Raw genomic sequence first — 18,591 nt, 5'->3', positions numbered from 1 at the left:
TGAGTCGAGTCGAACCAAATCGAACCGAACTAAATGAAATCAAATAAAGTCAGACCAAACCAAACCAAGTTGAACCAAATCAAACCGAATCGAAACAAATCGAACTGATCTAAATCAAACCAAATCGAACCAAACTAAACTAAAACGAACTAAATCCAGTTGAACCAAAAGCCGATAAAAAAGTCATAGTAATAGAAATTCTGTTTTAGAAATAATTTATTAAATACCCAAATAAAATAAGTTTTGTATCTAGTACTTGATAGAAAAAATTCAAATATATTGAGAACTAAGAAATCATTTAAGTTTAATATTAATTTATTTTTGCATATATAAGGTGTAGTGCAAACATTATACATAAATAGCAAAATTGAAATTTAATTTAAATAAATCATTAACAAAAAAAAATAATTTAAATTGAAAGTAAATAATGTATTTTAACTTTTGAATTTGTAAAATTTTCTAGTCAATTTTTTACCCATTCCTATAGTTAATTTTTAATTTATTTAAGTACATTAAACTTGAAATACCTATTCAAAACGTACAATTTCTGTAAGAATGAATGGTGCTTGGATACATTAATCCTCTATTATTTCACTAAACATATACCCTCCATTTCAATTTATGTATCATTTTACTTTTTTAACAATTTGAAAACTGAGTGTCATCTACTTCTTTAAATATAATAATAATTATTGTATTCCAGTGTTATCCTAAATAAATTATCCATACTGATATAGATACTTTTTATTTTAAAACATAAACCGAATATAAATAAAGGATAATATTATTTAACAATTATTGGCGCATATGCATTATAAGTTACAAATCAAATAGACAAAAGATAAAATTAATATCTTAAATTTTCATAAAAATATATACAAAAATGGGACAAAGAAGATTACAAAAATATTTTAGAAAATTATTTGTTATTTTTTTCTTCATAGGAGGAAATTTCAAACTTAAAAATAAATTGGAATGGTATTTCGGTTTAAAAAATAAGTGGAGCGGCCGACACAAATATTTGAGGAATCCCATGTGCACAAATTGGCAGTGTCTCCTCTTATTGCGATGATCGAGGGACACGTGTTCGACAAATATCTGTCCGTTTCCTCCAATTTCCAATCATATTCCTGGCAAAAGCGTAATTTGGTGTAATTGTTTTTTTCAAAATAAATTTTAAAAAATTATAAAAGGGAGAAACACTGTCAGGGTGTCATGATTTAAAGAAAAAAAGTTATGTTTTCAATTTGTGCTAAATTAACACAATTTTAATTTAAAATATATCAAGGTAAAGTTTTTTTTAATTAGAATTATATTACTTTGGCATCATTTCTTCACAATGCTTACTATTTTCATAAATTCTTAAAAACTTAGCCCATTTGATAATTTTTTTTTAATTACACCATGGTTACTTTTGTCCTTATTTCTTCATCCATCTTATTCTTTTTCTTTTCTATTCTCTCGCCATCCTTATTCAATTATATAAAGATAAAAAATAGTTTATCATTATACTAAATTCATATATAATTGAAACATTTTATATCAGATATTTCATTTTCCCCTTTCGAATACATTTCGCGTACCATCACCAGAATTAATCAAAAAATTATCCTCTCAATTATTTCAAAACAAAAAACTGAAGGTATTTTAAAAGACTCAATTATACAATCTTCTTATAGCTTGTGATGTCAGAATTCACATTTTTATATGAAACAGATCGTATTATTATCAACAGAATCAATTTCTGTTGATGATTGATATTTTTAATCATTCTTCTCCTTTAGTTTATAAATTTTATCTATATTTTGAAATAAATTTCCAAGAAAAACCGTTATGTAAAAATTATTTTTTATTATAATTATATTAAGATGGTTTAATTGCACCATGTAGCCTTACGATGATTCTTTACTCTTCATCACATATATTACTTTTTATAAAAATTCATCTTCTATTATAAAAATTTGGTACAGTAATTCCACATTTAAAAAATATTTATTTATTAATTTTACTGTAATTTTAGATGTGGAATGTAATAATGTAATAAATATGCTTAACCTAAAAAAGAGGTAACTATAACTCATTCAATAATTAGTATCTTGATGTTGGATTTGTGAAGAATCCAACTTGAACAGAGACTGTAAGAAGGTAGATGACTACAGTATACAGTGGTTGGTCCATACGCAGCAACAAAGAAAAACTAAAAATAAAACGCTTTAGGGACAAAAGTAGATGAAAAATTAAAGGCACCGCAGATAGGTGTGTCCAACTTTACAAAAATCTTAGACCTGTCTGTGAGCCACAGCTGCTCCGTAATAAATCTTGTTTCACTGCTCACACGACATTAAAACCTTCCTCGTGAGTAACTCCACAAATTTTTTGTTTCTTTCAGGAGAAAATTCACATCCTTCTGCTTAGGACACCCTTTGGAGTGTTGTCATCAAGGAAAACAGCTTTGGTCTTTGTTGTTGTGTTGAGTGTTGGGTAACTTGAATTTCGTTTTGGCATTTTTTGATAGCGTGGCTTGGTTTGGTTTGGTTTGTTGCTGTTCTGTGGTGCTGATCTGGGAAGTTTGTGATGCCAGAAAAGGTGGCTCCTTGGTCTTCTATTAATTGGCGTTTTGGGTTGCTCACTGCTCTTGTTTTGGGTGGCATGGTTGTTGTTTGGACCGTTGATGGATTCACTGTTAGGAGCGTTGTTGAAGCTTGGAGCTGGAGGTATGGTCAAGATTCTTTTTCTCTGAGCTCCCATTTTCCTCCTAATTCCACTCTTTCCCTTCATCAAAATCTCACTTTTAGTGATTGTAGCTCCCCCCCATGTAGTCCACTTAGTTTGGATCAAAATCAAACCAATGTGAACATCACATTTTCTGAGTTTAGTGAAACAGTTTCTGCTGAGAATTCTAGTAGTAGTAGCAGTGGGGTGTCTGATGAGCTTGACAAGAAAACCCCAGTGAAGCCCGAACTTAGGGGGCTTTCAACTTGGCTTTCGAGTGATTTAGAGCCAAACTTGACTTCAAGTCTTCTAGCAAGATGGTTAGCTCCTGGGGGAGAACCTTGTAAAGATTCTAAGACAGATAGAATATCAATGCCGGGGTTGGATGATGGGAAGCTGATAGAGCTATCAGCTGCGGAAGTGCATGAGTTTTTTTTTCAGGCGTTGGATGAATCAGGAAAGCCTCGCTGTTTAGGTGGGGATTACTTTGAGACTGATCTTTCGGGTGACTCATGGAAATCTAGGCCTCTGGTGAAAGATTTCAGTAATGGTTCTTACTCAATTTCTCTTCAAGTTCATCCTGATTTTGTTGGGGTTTACAATCTCACCGTGATTCTACTTTATAGACACTTTGAAGGTCTGAAGTTCACTCCATGGAGATTTGTACACGATCGAGTGGTATGGAGTGTTGCAATCAGGTTCTACAGTAGCATTGCTCAGTTACCAAAACTTGAGACTTGTAAAGCTTCTGATTTTGGTAAGGATGTGTGGTGTGGAAGGTGGACAAGGCATGGCAAGAATGATGACTGCAAAATAGGTAATGATGGTAGGTACAGATGCTTGGCCCCAGATTTCCCCTGTAAAGAACCATGGTGTGATGGTTCCTTGGGAGTTCTAGAGAGTAACGGTTGGGTGTACTCAACTCACTGCTCTTTCAAGATGTATTCAGCTGAGTCTGCGTGGAAGTGCTTGAAGAATAGGTGGATTTTCTTCTGGGGTGATTCAAATCACGTTGACACAATACGTAATATGCTCAATTTTGTTCTAGATTTGCCTGAAATACATTCTGTCCCAAGGAGATTTGACATGAACTTTTCAAACCCGAATGACCCTTCTCAAACAGTTAGAATCACAAGCATTTTCAATGGGCATTGGAATGAAACACAAAACTATCTAGGATTGGATTCTCTGAGGGATGAAGGGTTTCAAAATCTGTTGAAGAAGTACTTCTCAGAAGGCACAATCCCAGACACTGTGATCATGAACTCAGGATTGCACGACGGTGTTCACTGGCGTAATATAAGAGCATTTTCTGTTGGAGCAGACTATGCAGCATCATTCTGGAGAGGTGTTATGTTGTCAGTGAAGCAAAGGGGGTTAGCTTGGCCTAGAGTCTTTTATCGTTCCACAGTCGCAACCGGTGGATATGCAAGATCACTAGCATTTAATCCTTACAAAATGGAGGTGTTCAATGGAGTGCTAATAGAGAAATTGAAGAAAGCTGGCGTCATCAATGGAGTGATTGATGACTTTGATATGACATTTCCATGGCATTTTGATAACCGGTGTAACGATGGTGTTCACTATGGAAGGGCTCCTGCAAAGATGAAGTGGCGTGATGGCAAAATTGGTCATCAGTATTTTGTGGATCTCATGTTAGCTCATGTTCTGCTCAATGCATTATGTGCAAGCTAGCATGAGAAATTCAGTTGGAAGAGAAGGGACAATTCAAACAGTGTAAAATTTCCTATAAAGTGGATATGGTTGGAAATGTAGGCATTTGTTATAGAATAATATCATAGCAAGTGCATGGATAAAGAAAAGATTATTGAGGTAGCTCCACTATAAAATTAGATTAAGCATTCTTTCGTTCATTGATTTATAAGCACTGAGTTGTGTATTCATGAACTCCATTTGTAGATTGACAGAGGATTTATATCCTCTAAACACATTTTTATGAATAATAAAAAGCAAAATTTATAGGATATGCTTGATTTGCAAATCTTCTATATTTGCAAACATAGTTACTAAGCAATTGTTTTATGACTTGCATGCATCTCTAAGCATGCTTGTGGTTAGTTAACCTGATATGAATATAAGAAGGTTTTGCATCTTGTCCCGTTGACAGGAAATTGAATACAAGAAGCTTTCTTTCCATCGCTTTCTAATTTTCTTGAACTACCAATATAGAATGATGAGATTGAAAATTGATAACAGAAGGTGAAACTTCAAATCCAAACCTCCTCAGTTTATTATTCTACCTTCTGGTAATAATCCAAACTTCATTAGATTCTTGGTGTACATGTCCTGCAATTGGAGTGGACAGCACTTCTCAAGAAATTATGACAATTGGCATTTGCCACCAAACAAGTAAAACAATTCCCAGAAGATTCATTGCACACATTTGGTAATAACTTCACCTTTTTAAATCAAGGCTTATTTGTTATCAATTAAAAGTATTCTGATGTAAAATAATTTAGTAATTATGCTTCGTAAATTTAAAAGAATGAAAGAGTTAACTTCATTCTTTACTTCATTCTTTACAACCATGGAAACTATTTTCTTAAAAACAGTTTTTTAGAAATTGTTGTAAATAACTTTTAATTTGTTTTTCCTCGGAAAACTTCTGATTTTAATTTTTTTTTCAATTGTCATTATTTTAAAAAAAAAGTTATATAACACAATTCTTTTTTCTTTTCTGGTAACAAATGGGAACTAATTTATGACAAGTATAATTGCGTTGTACAAAAAATAATAGTTGTACTCAACATAAATAGTTGTAAACCGTACAAAAAATAATAGTTGTACTAAACATAAATAATTGTAAACAGGTCATTAATGTTTCGTCACGCTAACATGTGTACTATTATGATTTTAATGTTGTCTGATAAGAGGATGATGTTGAACAAGAAATATGGGATCTCACTGAATTTTTTCTAAAGGTGGGATCATTTTAAATCAAATCTCAAAAAAAGGGCCAAATGATATATTAAACTTAAAATTTATTTTAAACAAATCATAACTTTTATAAAATAAAATTGATTTAATCAATTTTTATTTATACCAAAACTTTTTAATAATAAAATAATTGAATACCTACTATAGAAATTATTTCTTTCGGAAAATATTTTACTGACAACAAACATGATATAAATAGTTACCAATAATTATAATTTTTGAAGGTTTTTTCAAGAAGTATGTAAAAAGAAAAAGAAGACATGTTAGATATGTTGATAGTATTTCATTTAAATTATTTAATAACCTTATGTATCATTAGAGTAATTTTTTAGTAATAAATTATTATAATTAATTATTAATTACTATAATTGACCACACAATCACCACACATCATCTAGATCAAACATGTAATGTGACTGATCATGGGTCGGGTATAATCCATCATATTATCAACTACTATTCAATGCTAGTACACAAACAACTTACGCTGTGTTCGTTTGAAGTGATTTAATTGTTTATCCTGATTTGGGAGCGAAGAATGAAGTTGTTATTTCTGTTTGTTTGGGTTGATTTGCAAAGATTGAATTGTGCTGATTTGCGAGATACCTTGCTTTTATTCATCTCGCTATGTTGCTCGAATTTGCAGTGAATTGTAACGAAATGTCATATGTGCCCCCAACTGTTTATAAAATACAACGATAATATTAACGTTATTCAAGTATTTGAAACTGAAGATGAAGAAAAATGAAATTTAATTCACACGTATTCGGTTCCAAGAATGTTTGTATTCGGTTCGAAGCCTATGAATAAAAACAAAGGAACTCGTATTCGGTTCCAATGTCTCTGTATCCCCCGTTCCTCCATTAATCTCATTATTTTGAATTTTAATTTTCTTATATTTTTTTAATATATTCATTTCAACTTGTAGATATTTTACCCAGACGCATGCTACTTGGTTAAGATGACTTTAATATCTCTTTTTATTAATTACTAAATCATTATTCCTTCTTTTCCTATAGAGCAAGCATTTGTTTCCTTCTATGCTCATCAATTTTTTTATCTTATTCCATTTTACTAAATTATTAATTTTTTAATTTTTTTCTTTATAAATATTTTTACAATTAAAAATAAATTCATTTTACTAAAATAATTTTTTGTACAATATTAAAATTAATTTTAATAATTAATGTTAATTTTTTACTATTTATAAACAATTTTACAATTAAATATAATATTAACAATTATCATTTTATATAACTTTAATAACTAGGAGTATTTTGGTAATCTTCAATTTTTACCAATTAAACTAATTTTTTAAATCTATCACATCAATCAAATCCTACACTCATTCTCACAAACTTTACTTTCAAATCCACTCTCAATTATCTACAAATTCACTCAAAAGAACAACAAAAAAATTATCCTCAAATTCACTCAAATACATTCAAATCATCTTTCACAAATCATCTATTCCAAATCACCACAAAAGAACACTGTCTTAAGAACGATAAAAAAAAGTGCAATCCAAGATTCTCGTTTTCAATTAAAAAAAGAAGCAAGGAAGTGGAGCTTGGGGCGGTGGAGTAAGGAAGAAGAAAACACCTTGAAGGAGTCAAATCTTTGACTTACTAATTTTACCTTGAAAGGTAGGTGGCAATTAGGTAAATATCAATTTGTAAATCTGTTCTTATATAAGTTAATTTAAAAGATACTTTTTAATTAACTTGAAAACTAATTTTTGCTTAGGAAAGAAATATTGTTTCTATAAGCATTTATATGAAAAATACCCAAATACACCCATATTATTCAGAGTAGAATATCTTTTAAAAATTAACCAGACTGTCTTTTATTCCTCATTTCTATTTCTATTTTTTATATAAACTAATATTTGTTATTTTAGAATAGCTCTCAAATTTATTTTAAAAGACATTGTATTAAATTATTCTAACAGAAAATTTAAAAATATCATAATTCACGCTATTTTTTTAGTTTATTCATGTGTTAATATTAATACAAAGGATATCCTCACATAAAATGATTTTTGATTTATTTCCTTTGCAAAGATAATTTATACGATACATAAATTCACTAGAGCAGTAAAATAAATAGAAAGGGCTAATTCTGTGTTTAAAGGCGTAAAGGTGTCGGTTATGGCAATGGTTCTTATAAATCGCAGACGATGGCAGCGGTAGAAGTAGAAGCAACGCATGGTGTGTGAGAATTTACGAAAGTACCCAGCCAACAGCAATACCACCACCCTTTGTTTCTCTCTCTGTTGCCAACAGCCGTTTCTATTCCAGCGAAAAAAGATACAATAATAGAATTGGCGAAAGAAAGAAAGGTGAATGTGAATCGGAGCGTTTGTGGTCTAAAGTTGGGTGGTGGTGGCAGAGAGAGAGAAAGAGAGAGAGAGAGAGAGAAAATCAATCGAATAAATCTGGCAAATCTTGTGGGATTGAGGGCTCGGTCTTCCTCCAAGCAAGCTTCCCCTGATTTGCAAGACGAGGAGGAGGAGTGCAGACCTTGGCGTCGCCGCTTAACCATGTCTTTCTCTTGGGCCTCCGCCCTCAGGATCACCATCCTCCTCCTCCTCCTTGCCGCCGTCATCACCGCGTGCTTCACTCTACCAGTCGAGAAGGTTTTCCCTTCCCTACTCTCTTTTTTCTTCCATTTTGCATTTGCCAACGCCGCTTCATTAATCCTTTCCCATTTTGCCGCTGCAGATGATGAAGGACTTCTTATTATGGGTCGATCACGATCTTGGGCCCTGGGGCCCAATCGTTCTGTAATCCCTTCTTCTTCTTCGTTTTCTTTATCCCTGAATTATTGTTTTCTCACCCTCCGTCTTATTGATTCTAATTTCTGAATTTGTTTGATGATTTTCAGGGCTGTTGCTTACATTCCTTTGACTGTCTTGGCAGTGCCAGCTTCGGTGCTTACTGTAAGAGCCGTTCCCACCCTCCCTCTTCTTGCAAAACCTTTTTTATTTCTTGTACGTGCTAATGATGAATCTTGCCAGCCACTGTCATTAGGAATTATAAGGAGATTTTTTTTTGGGTATGAAATCACAAGAGAAATGGATTCTAACAAGAGCCCTATTTCCATTTTACTATAAAGTTATATCAGGGCGTTGCCTGAATTCCAAGCAGTTTCTGGTGTGTGTCCGAACCAACATTTTTTTTTTTTAAATTAGACACTAGGTGAACTGTGTTCATTACTTATGAAGGCCGCACTTCAAAGCTCTTACTTTCCAAACGCCCGTAATGGTCTAAAAAAAATCAGAATGAAATAGGAAATGTTCCCTGACAAAAGATATTATCTATCCTGAAATGCAACGAAGACAATACTAAATTATCGATTGGTTCAAACTAGTAGAAAATGGTAACCCACTGTGCAAAAACTCCCACTTGGTAGGTTGTGATGGGTAGATGTCCACAGCACCTTCATAAGCTGATAGGTTGTTTCTACGAATACATTCAAAGTAGTATCTATTAAAATAATGAATATTGTAGCTCAATACATTGAGCTCCATTTCAACTTGGAATCGAATGTTGAGTATGCTTTGTCTGTTCCAATAGTTACTTGCTTCAATCTTGTGGTGTGCTAAATATAAGGAATTTTGAGGAATAGAATGGGAATTGAGGAACAAAGCTACTATGCTGGACAGAAATGACAGACTGTGCTAGATGACACTATTGAAGTGATCTGGAAGGCAGAAGGAATATCAATATGTGATATAGGTTGAGCATTAATTTTAGCTCAGAATCTGGAAGTAGACAACAATATATAGGGAAAAGGGATTTAGAGTCAGAAGAAAAAAGCTCGGGGATGCTATTTGGGAAATATTGTGTTGTTGACATAATGTGAGTTAGGGTTTAGTTAGGATATGTTTGGTTTGCATTATAAAAAATAATGCAATTTGTTAATGTACAGAATACGTTACCAAGCTACAGATTGGATTATTTTAAGAAAATCAAAGTTATTGTTAATGTGAACTTGCTGTTTTAAGGAGTGAGTTAGCTAACTAAATAAGTTGGATGTATTTTAAGAAGATCTTGGTTAGACTTCCTAAGGAATTCTTTTTTAAAAAATGACTGTATGTTAGCAAATATAATGAATAATAATATTAAATAATAAGTAGAAGACTAATGTGGCATTTACAAATAAATGTGGAAAGTATAGTTTTGTAATTTCTTTGTGGTAGGAAGTTTGTGGGGCATCCTTGTACCAAATCTGCCTTAAGGCGATTCTTACCTTTGTCCCATTCCCCGCTTGAAAACATCCCAGAATAGGCCTATTAGAAATGTATTAAGACTAACTCCCGAAAGCTTACTCAAGGGTAGGCGATTGCTTGCTTTACAAATTTCTCTTGCACACCAAATTCCCAGGAATCTGACCTGCCTGATCCTCCTCTCTTACGTTGGGACTAGACATTTGGTTTGTGAAGTTTGCACAGATGAACACCTGCAGCTGGGCCCTACATTAAGATTGGGTAAGCTTGAATTCCATATAAACAGTGGCCTGGCCCAGCTTACCCCATAGCTAGCTTAAAGGTGGATGGTTATCCAAGTCTTATAAGTACTATCTGTCCATTCTTAGCCAATATAGGACATCTTAACAATACCAAAAACCAATGTGGTAGTCCATGCAAGGATTTCTGAATATAGTGAAAAATCTGCCATGCATAATGCAAATTTTTGAAAAAGGTTAATATCAGCTTTTAACTGTGTTGAATATCTGATATCTTTCTCTGTACTATTTGGTTCCAAAGGCTCTGTTCAGGGTAAAGGAAGCATGCATCAATAATTGGCAATTTGCACTTGTCATTTTGTATATAAGCCTTTTGTGTTTTTTTCTTCTTGCTTACGATGTTTTGGCTTGCAGTCTTTGTTTTCTCCCCTCTTCCATTTCATGGTTTTATAGTATGTTTGGTAGGAACTAGGAAGGAGAAAAAAGGTGAAATATAGAGAAGGGAGAAATAAAGTGAATGGAATTAAAGAAGAGAGAAGTAAACTGAATGGAAATTAGTGAGAAATAGAGCTGTTTCTTTATGAGAAGTAAATAAGTTGAAAAGAGAAATAGAAAAAAAAAAGAGAGAAGTAATAAAGGTCCGGTCACATACTTTTTATTTCTCTACTACCAAAAATACATCAGTTCCTCTCTCTTCTATCTATTTTCTCTCACATGTCTTCTGTACTAAATAGTCTTATTGTAGATCTCCATTATAATACCTGCTATAGAAGAATAATTTGGTTGGAAAATCAAATCCGAAATTAAATTTGTTTAGACACATTACCTAATATATGCTTCTTCTTTTTTTTCAGCTTGGGGGTGGTTATCTTTTTGGACTTCCAGTGGGTTTTGTTGCTGATTCTATTGGTGCAACTATTGGTGCCGGAGCTGCATTTCTCCTTGGCAGAACAGTAAGTTTTTCAAGTTTTACATTTATAATTAGTTGTCAAAGAACAATTTTTTTGGTCCACTACTTGCTACTCAACAGTTGATTTATGCTAGGTTTTTCATTATTAATACAAGGCGCTGTTGTCTTCATATGTACATGATTTCTGCAATGTCATTAGCATTTAATTTAAGTTCATTTCGATCTGTCTTTCCATATTATGGTATAATTATTTCTATCCTGAGGTTACTTACCCATTTCTTTGTCAATTTGGTTAGATTGGAAGATCATTTGTTGTTTCTAGGTTGAAGGATTATCCACAATTCAGATCAGTGGCAATTGCGATTCGAAGATCAGGCTTTAAGGTTTGCAGACTTCATATTTTTAATATTGGTGTGGAAATCTTGATTCTTTTGTTAAACTTTCTAATATTACTCTGGTTTCTTAACCTTTTTTCTGGGTTTCTTATGTCCAAACACTCATGTTGGAGTGAGTGGGTCATGAAGTTATGAAATACTATTACTTTAAAATATCACTAATTTTGAGGTATTGAAGTAGAATTGTGTATAATTACTTGTTCATTCTAAAAATTACTAAGTGCTAAAGCTTGCATTGAGTGGGATCAGCTTTGTGGATCATTGATGCATCAAACACTCCTACACTTTGATGATTACTTGTTCAAATGAGCAAGTATGCTTTCTAATGTTAGGTCATCTTGGTATGTTGGTTAATGTTACCAATCTCATTAAACCAGAGATCCTCTTTAAGGTGGTTGTCTCTTCTTTAGTGGCAAAATCTAATGCGCAGTGTTCAGTGTGCTCTGTGCACTCACCTTCTAGTTTTCTAGGCTATAAGCATTATAGCACTCCATTCCTTGTTTTAATTATATTATTCATGTTATTAATCTTGTTTCTGTATGTATCAGTGAAAAGATTCTTTTGGAGAAAACCAATAACATGTATTTGAAGCAACATGAACCAACCTTTGTCTTGTCTTGTTAACTTGTGCTTTAGATGATTTGCTATTTGATAAGAGACTGTCTCTTTTTAAGTGTTCTATCCCTGTTAATTTACCAATGGTGTTTCTGTCGTGGTTTTTAGTTATTGCTAGTTTTGTTTGCACATCTGACTTGGTATTTCTTTCTGTTTTGTTTATATCCGACTTCCTGAACTGTCCGTACAGATTGTATTACTGCTTCGGCTTGTTCCACTTCTACCGTTTAACATGTTAAATTATCTCTTATCGGTGACTCCTGTTTCGGTGGGGGAATACATGCTGGCTTCCTGGTTAGGAATGATGGTATGTTCTTTGCCCATAATTATATTTTCAGTTAGTATAGTAAGGAATTTCTACTGTGTTATGATTTTAAAAATTGTTTAATTTTAGAGTTTCTTACTGTAGCGGCTCTTCATTGCAGTAAATTACATTTTTTTATAAGGTTTCTAATAAAGAAGATGCACAGACTTAATGAGAATCAAATTGAAATCTTTAAATGCATTCCAAATTGTTTCTTTTTGTTTCATACCCAGATGAAGATGAAAAAGGGTCTTTCTTTTTTATTGTCCATAGGGCCACATAGTTATATTTTCAGTTAGTATAGTAAGGAATTTCTATTGTGTTATGATTTTAAAAGTTGTTTAATTTTAGAGTTTCTTACAGTAGCGGCTCTCCATTGTTGTAAATTACATTTTTTTTATAAGGTTTCTAATAAAAAGATGCATAGGACTTAAGGGGAGTCAAATTGAAATCTTTAAATGCATTTCGAATTGTTTCTTTTTGTTTAATACCCAGATGAAGATGAAAAAGGGTCTTTCTTTTTTATTGTCCATAGGGCCACATAAAAAACAAAATTCTTCACAGATGTGCATAATGTATATGTTAAATAATAAATTGAAATAAGAGTTAAAAGACTAATTTCCAAATATAGTATTGCAATAGTTGTAGCACAATGTTAATAATAGCATAATATAATCTTGTTCATAATTTCATAATAATATACAATTCCATCAATTAAAAGGTGTCTAACATACACTTTTGAAGCTAAATCACGCAAACCCTACTTAACTAGCCTTTTGTTATATAGTCAAATGACTTGAATTATGAAAACAAAATAGCATCTTTCTAATGTCTAATTCGTACTACACAGGTGCATATCAGTAAAATGATTTTGTAAATGTTTGTGATTGTGGTTCTACCCGTTGTCTTATGCTATGGGCTGATAATGAATATATTATAAAGCATGTATATTTGCCTTTCAAAAACCTATTGGTGATTAGTTTTACTTGGTTAATAATTTTGAGCTAAGTTTCCTGGAGTTCTTACTGTCATTATTGTTACAAATTTGCTTCTGTAATAAATGTAGTATTATATCTGCTCCCATTTTTGGACTGGTATTAGAAATTTCTGTATGTGTTCTTATAGTTTACTAGATAGCATGCCAATTTCAATGTTAATACCTGATACTGTTGTTGTTGCAGCCAATAACATTGGCACTGGTATATGTGGGAACAACTCTAAAAGATCTTTCTGATGTGACACATGGTTGGGGCGAGTTTTCAAAGACTCGTTGGGTAACTATCCTCTATTAGTTATATTAACATGCCTTACAAGTACTTGTTAGATTTATTTCTCTTACCTAGTGGAATAATTAAAATGCCTTGGATGGTACAAGTGCAATCTTTCAGTTTTCTTGAGTGCATGAAATGTGTGATTTATCTTTTACCATTTTAATATACCCATGGCCACGCCTGAGTGTCCATATTTTTTTATAATAATAAAAAAAATAGCAGTAATATCTTATTTCAGTTTTATTTTCGTAGACACTTCTATTTTAATTTTTATTAAGAAATTACATGCTTTTTCTAAATTCCTTTTTTTCTCTCTGTAGAGTTAATTTCATATTTTCATTCTTTACTACTTTTAAAAAAGTAGTATAAAAAGAAAGTAATTGTTATTTACCGTTAAGTCACATTCTCATGTGGTTGGTTACATTCTTTTCTAATCAAAATATTAATATATTTTGGTACATTGAAGGGAAAAAGGAAAAGCAAAATTTTTTGGGAAAGATAGTAAGAAAATATGTGTACTCAAAAAAACAATTATAGGAATGAATCTTCTTTATTAATTTTATATATAATATATATTTCTTTCTGTTGTGGACGCAGGCTTTTATCGTTCTTGGTCTTGTGATATCTGGTAAGTTTCATTCCACGAGTATAGTGTTTATCTAGAAAATATTATTTGCATGCAGTAAGCAGTTCTGTTTGATGATGTATATAAATTACGAAGGTCTCTTATAGAGTCCAAAGTTAGTCGTTGCTGGCGCCACGCTTCAATTGCATCTTGCAACTTGACATAACGTGTCCATATTCGTTGTGGTGGAACAATTAACCTGATTTCATATGACATTTTTCATCTGCACCCAGGGAAGAGCTTGAAATTCTGCCCAGTATTTACGGCAATAGAATAATTTAAGCCTTCAAACTTCACTAACAACATATTGGTAGCCTTTGGTCTTTTAGAAGAAATTTCTTATAGACTATTCCCTGTGGCTTCTTACAAAGTTTCTCTTTTTTTTCTCTTTATTTGAATGGGAAGGCTGGCAAGCTTTGTCTGCCACCAGTTTAGTGGCTGCCAGGTAGCATATGGTTATTTCAGACACACACATGGTCTGTTTCCTGGGTCTCTTCATTGCATTTGGGCAGTGGCAGGAAAAAAAATGACCTTATTAGAGTAATCGAGGAAGTAATAAATTTGCTTATCTCATATTACAAAAATATATAAATAGGCGATCTTAAATTGGCAGTATTTTCTTATAATGAATTGTTTTGTGTTTAACTCAGTTCAATTATTATTATTTCATAATTTGCATTATTGGCATTTTTGAATCAAATCGTAATTTGTTGCACTAAATATAACTAGCAATGTATAATAGTTTTTAAATCAAATGATTTATACTACAGTTGTAGATAATGATGATTTTAAATTCTTGATCAGGGACGGAGACTAGAATTGTTGTATGATTGGACACTGCAAATGATTTCATGCTACAATAATTGTATTAAATGAGAAAAAGATTTAAAATTTATTTTCTAATAACCTTGTGTTAATTTGGGTTATGTGCAGTGATTCTGATGATATGTGTGACTAGAGTTGCCAAGTCTGCTTTAGATAAAGCCTTGGCTGAAAATGAAGACATTGATGATATTATTTCTCCTGAGTTACCTATTGTTGCTGAAGCATCACCAAGTCTCAACCAACCTCTGATAATTAAGATAGATTCTGCTGAAGACAGTCATGAAAAGTAAAATCTTTTTTGTGTAAATTCTTTTTCCATCCTTCCCTCTAAAGGCTATATGCTTTTTTTAATTAAAGCTTAGAGGTAGCTGCCTGCTTCTATTTATTCGCGATTTGTACAGAGTCAAATTTAGAAAATAGTGTTTAATCCTACAACCAATGTCACATTATGGACTGCGTTTCTGTCTTAACACAACAAAAGTTAATGCTATGAACATTCCTCGTTCTCTTTGTTTTCACTATTCAGATCTTGATTGCATGAATTCTAAAAAACTGCTACTATTAAGAATAAGAAAACTCTCTGTTGATTTTTTAAAAGGTCAATTTAGAATGGGTCTGAGGTACTTGTGAAAATTAAATTATTGAAATAATTAATGTTGTTTAAAAACATTTTTAAGATAATTTTGTCTAGATGTAATAAATAAAAATAATCTTTTTTTTTACAAAAGATAGACTATATATGAACCTTAAAAGAAAAAGAATTTTATTAAAATGATTATAAATTAAAAAAAAATTCAGATACACAAGCTCCAAATATTATTTTATAATACCACTCAAATGAAATTTAACTTTTTAAATAGTACATTTATTTGTTTTTAAATCAAGAGATGAACTAGTAAATAACGTTAAATAATAAAAAAACAGTTGTCAGTATAACAGTTCTCAAGAGTTGATAATGATATTTTCACAATATTTTTTTTATAATATTTTAATATTATCTATATGTCATTCTTAGACCAATTATAGAATGATATATTAAAATATTGTCAAAATATTATTATCTTTAAGGGTCTGTTCTTTTGAACAGATTCTTCTGTTCATGGAGATGGGCAAGGATGGATGAAGAAAATTTTTTTGTTCGCTTTGAACGATTTGTAAGGATTGAAATGCGCGGATTTACGCGGATTGTTGCTTTATTTCATCCCTGGTGTAGTGTGCAGATTTGGAAGGAATGGTGAGTATTTTCATTTTTAACCTTTATAATTAATTTTCACACTTTTATAATAATAATAATATAAATAATAATAATAGTAATAGTAATAATATAAATATTAAACTTAACTTTAAAATATTTATTAATTATTTTATCATTTTTAAAATATATTATTTCATTTTTAAAATATATTATTTTAATTATTTATTAATTTTTTATCGTTTTATATTATTTTAATAACTAGGGGTATTTTGGTAATCTTTAATTTATATCCATTAAACTAATTTTTTAAATCTGTCACATCAATCAAATCTTACACTAATTCTCATATACTTGACCCTCAAATCCATTCTCAATTACCCACAAATTCACTCAAAAAACAACAAAAAAATTACTCTCAAATCTACTCAAATCATCTCCCCCAAATCATCTCCCCCAAATCCTACCCAAAGAACAAAGCATAAGAGTTTGTGAAGCAAAGTTTTGTTAGTATTAAGTAGGAAAATCAGTGAAGCAAAGTTGATTTAGTATCTCAGTTTCTTTTCTTTTTAATTTTTTTTATCATTTTATAACTAAACTTTTGAGGTATAATCTAAATTTGTATTTACTCTAAAAGTATAATGTAGTGTGGGAAATTGACATGTCAAAGAGTCATCAACTAAGTATATAGTGCTGCTGCTATTCATTCACATGCTGTCCTTAATTGCAGTTTGGCTTCTATAGCTGTCTTTTTCTGACCTTTCAATTTTTCTTTCATTAAAATCTCCTCTCTAATGATCCAATTAAATTCTATGTGCTGCAATTCCTATGATTTTAGTCCGTTGGATCAAATTAAAGAAATGGATACACGAATCATACATGCTCTCATAAATTACACATACTAATATATCAGTCGTGTCTATTATGTTGGGTTGAAGTGTGGTCAAAGGAAATAAAAAGTTCAAAGTTATCAATGTGCTGAATTTAAGGTTCAATCGATCTGACACTGTTTAAATTTAAGTTTCAATCATATGGTATATCATGTTCATTAACTGAGGTAAGCATCACTTAATGATACTTTATTTTTATTATTATTAAAATTATTTATAAAAAAAAGGAAATCACGAGCCCAATCGAATATATGATTCAGAAAAATCCAAATGATGAATGCCAACACTAATAAAAACAGAACTGTTATAAAGAGGGAAAAACAGGGTGAGTAAGACAAACAAACCCTTTGTCGTAGCCTTTGTCTTATTATATCAATTCTGCAATTCAACCAACCACTGGCTAATATTACGTAAATTGTATTCATAGGACAAAATTGTACAATGAATTTTCTTATAAGTTTATGTTAAATTCAAATTCAAATAGATCTCCATTTCTAATAAAATTTATTCTAAAATAACTATACTCGTGAACACATTTCATAAAGAAAATATTAATTTCAGATTAATCAGTTTTTTAAACTTTTCTTATTTATTCTATATTTTAATATAATAATGTCTGTTTGAGACCCAATTAATAAACTTCAAAGTATGAAGATCAAACAAATCGTATTGAAAGCAAACAACTATCACTGAATAAAAAACAAGCAACTACACAAAATTATTGTCTGAATGATGTTACTACCTGTAAAGATTTACGGGTGTCATTGGATGGATCTACTTTTATTGCTGATATTTTGTCACCATATTGTATTTTAAAAACAATTTAAAAATATCTTTGATGTTAATTAAATGGATCTTATATATTAGTTAATGGAACTATGAAAAAAAATACCATTTTAGTTGAATAATTAATTAAGGAATAAAAAAAAATCATGTTTGTTATTGCGATTAAAACGATTCACTCGACCCGACCCGGCCCACCACGGGTTGATCACTTAGTGAGCCAACTCAACCCGACTCATTTATTGGCAAGTCAGAAAAATTCGAACCTAGTCTAATCCACCATAAGTTGGTGGATAAACTGGTTGACTCATTGATTCACAAAAATAATAGGAAACTTAAATAATTTTTTCATGCAAAAATAAAATAATATTTTATAGCATTAAAATTAAATTTTAATAAAATAAAACTAGGTAGGTGGGTTGGGGGGGCAACTTGGCCCACTACGGGTTCAATTCGGATGAACCGAGTTTAAATGAGACAGGTTGAAATCTGACCTGCATAAAAAAAATACAATTTTTTCAAACCCAAACTAGTTTGAACTTGTGATGGACCAAGTTGATCCACAAGTTGCAATCCATTTTGAGAGTTCTAATGTTTGTGTTAGATATGATACTAAGAATAGTCCAACATTAAGTGATAGT

General features: G+C 31.4%; 2 protein-coding genes across 3 annotated transcripts; both read left to right on the top strand.

The window, feature by feature from the left end:
* The first annotated feature begins 2,252 nt into the window (after positions 1 to 2,252).
* On the top strand, positions 2,253 to 4,930 carry LOC106774612. Of its 2 annotated transcripts, XM_014661657.2 has the most exons (2): positions 2,253 to 2,481; positions 2,582 to 4,930. In XM_014661657.2, exon 2 carries the CDS (start codon positions 2,650 to 2,652, stop codon positions 4,405 to 4,407), a length of 1,758 nt encoding a protein of 585 aa, XP_014517143.1. In that variant the 5' UTR covers positions 2,253 to 2,481; positions 2,582 to 2,649; the 3' UTR covers positions 4,408 to 4,930. The 2 variants fall into 2 exon arrangements, with proteins under 2 accessions (XP_014517143.1, XP_014517142.1); XM_014661656.2 differs by having other exon boundaries at positions 2,253 to 4,929.
* Positions 4,931 to 7,805: 2,875 nt separating this feature from the next.
* LOC106776239 (TVP38/TMEM64 family membrane protein slr0305-like) lies at positions 7,806 to 15,610 on the top strand. Its single transcript, XM_014663626.2, has 9 exons — positions 7,806 to 8,308; positions 8,394 to 8,455; positions 8,557 to 8,611; positions 10,995 to 11,093; positions 11,347 to 11,433; positions 12,251 to 12,367; positions 13,546 to 13,638; positions 14,233 to 14,263; positions 15,194 to 15,610. The coding sequence occupies exons 1-9, from the start codon at positions 8,213 to 8,215 to the stop codon at positions 15,373 to 15,375; spliced, it is 822 nt and encodes a 273-aa protein (XP_014519112.1). The 5' UTR covers positions 7,806 to 8,212; the 3' UTR covers positions 15,376 to 15,610.
* Positions 15,611 to 18,591: the final 2,981 nt, after the last annotated feature.

This window comes from Vigna radiata, chromosome 10, assembly GCF_000741045.1.
Source record: "Vigna radiata var. radiata cultivar VC1973A chromosome 10, Vradiata_ver6, whole genome shotgun sequence".
Lineage (NCBI taxonomy): Eukaryota > Viridiplantae > Streptophyta > Magnoliopsida > Fabales > Fabaceae > Vigna > Vigna radiata.
Note: the sequence above shows the minus strand (reverse complement) of the source record. Positions and strands in the feature narration are given on the sequence as shown.

Excerpts from the sequence above, each read along its gene's own strand:
- LOC106776239 (XM_014663626.2), top strand. The coding sequence starts at position 8,213 with ATGTCTTTCTCTTGGGCCTCCGCCCTCAGGATCACCATCCTCCTCCTC. Across the intron at positions 8,309-8,393 it reads TCACTCTACCAGTCGAGAAG|ATGATGAAGGACTTCTTATT; the intron begins GTTTTCCCTTCC and ends TTGCCGCTGCAG. Across the intron at positions 11,094-11,346 it reads CATTTCTCCTTGGCAGAACA|ATTGGAAGATCATTTGTTGT; the intron begins GTAAGTTTTTCA and ends CAATTTGGTTAG.
- LOC106774612 (XM_014661656.2), top strand. The coding sequence starts at position 2,575 with ATGCCAGAAAAGGTGGCTCCTTGGTCTTCTATTAATTGGCGTTTTGGG.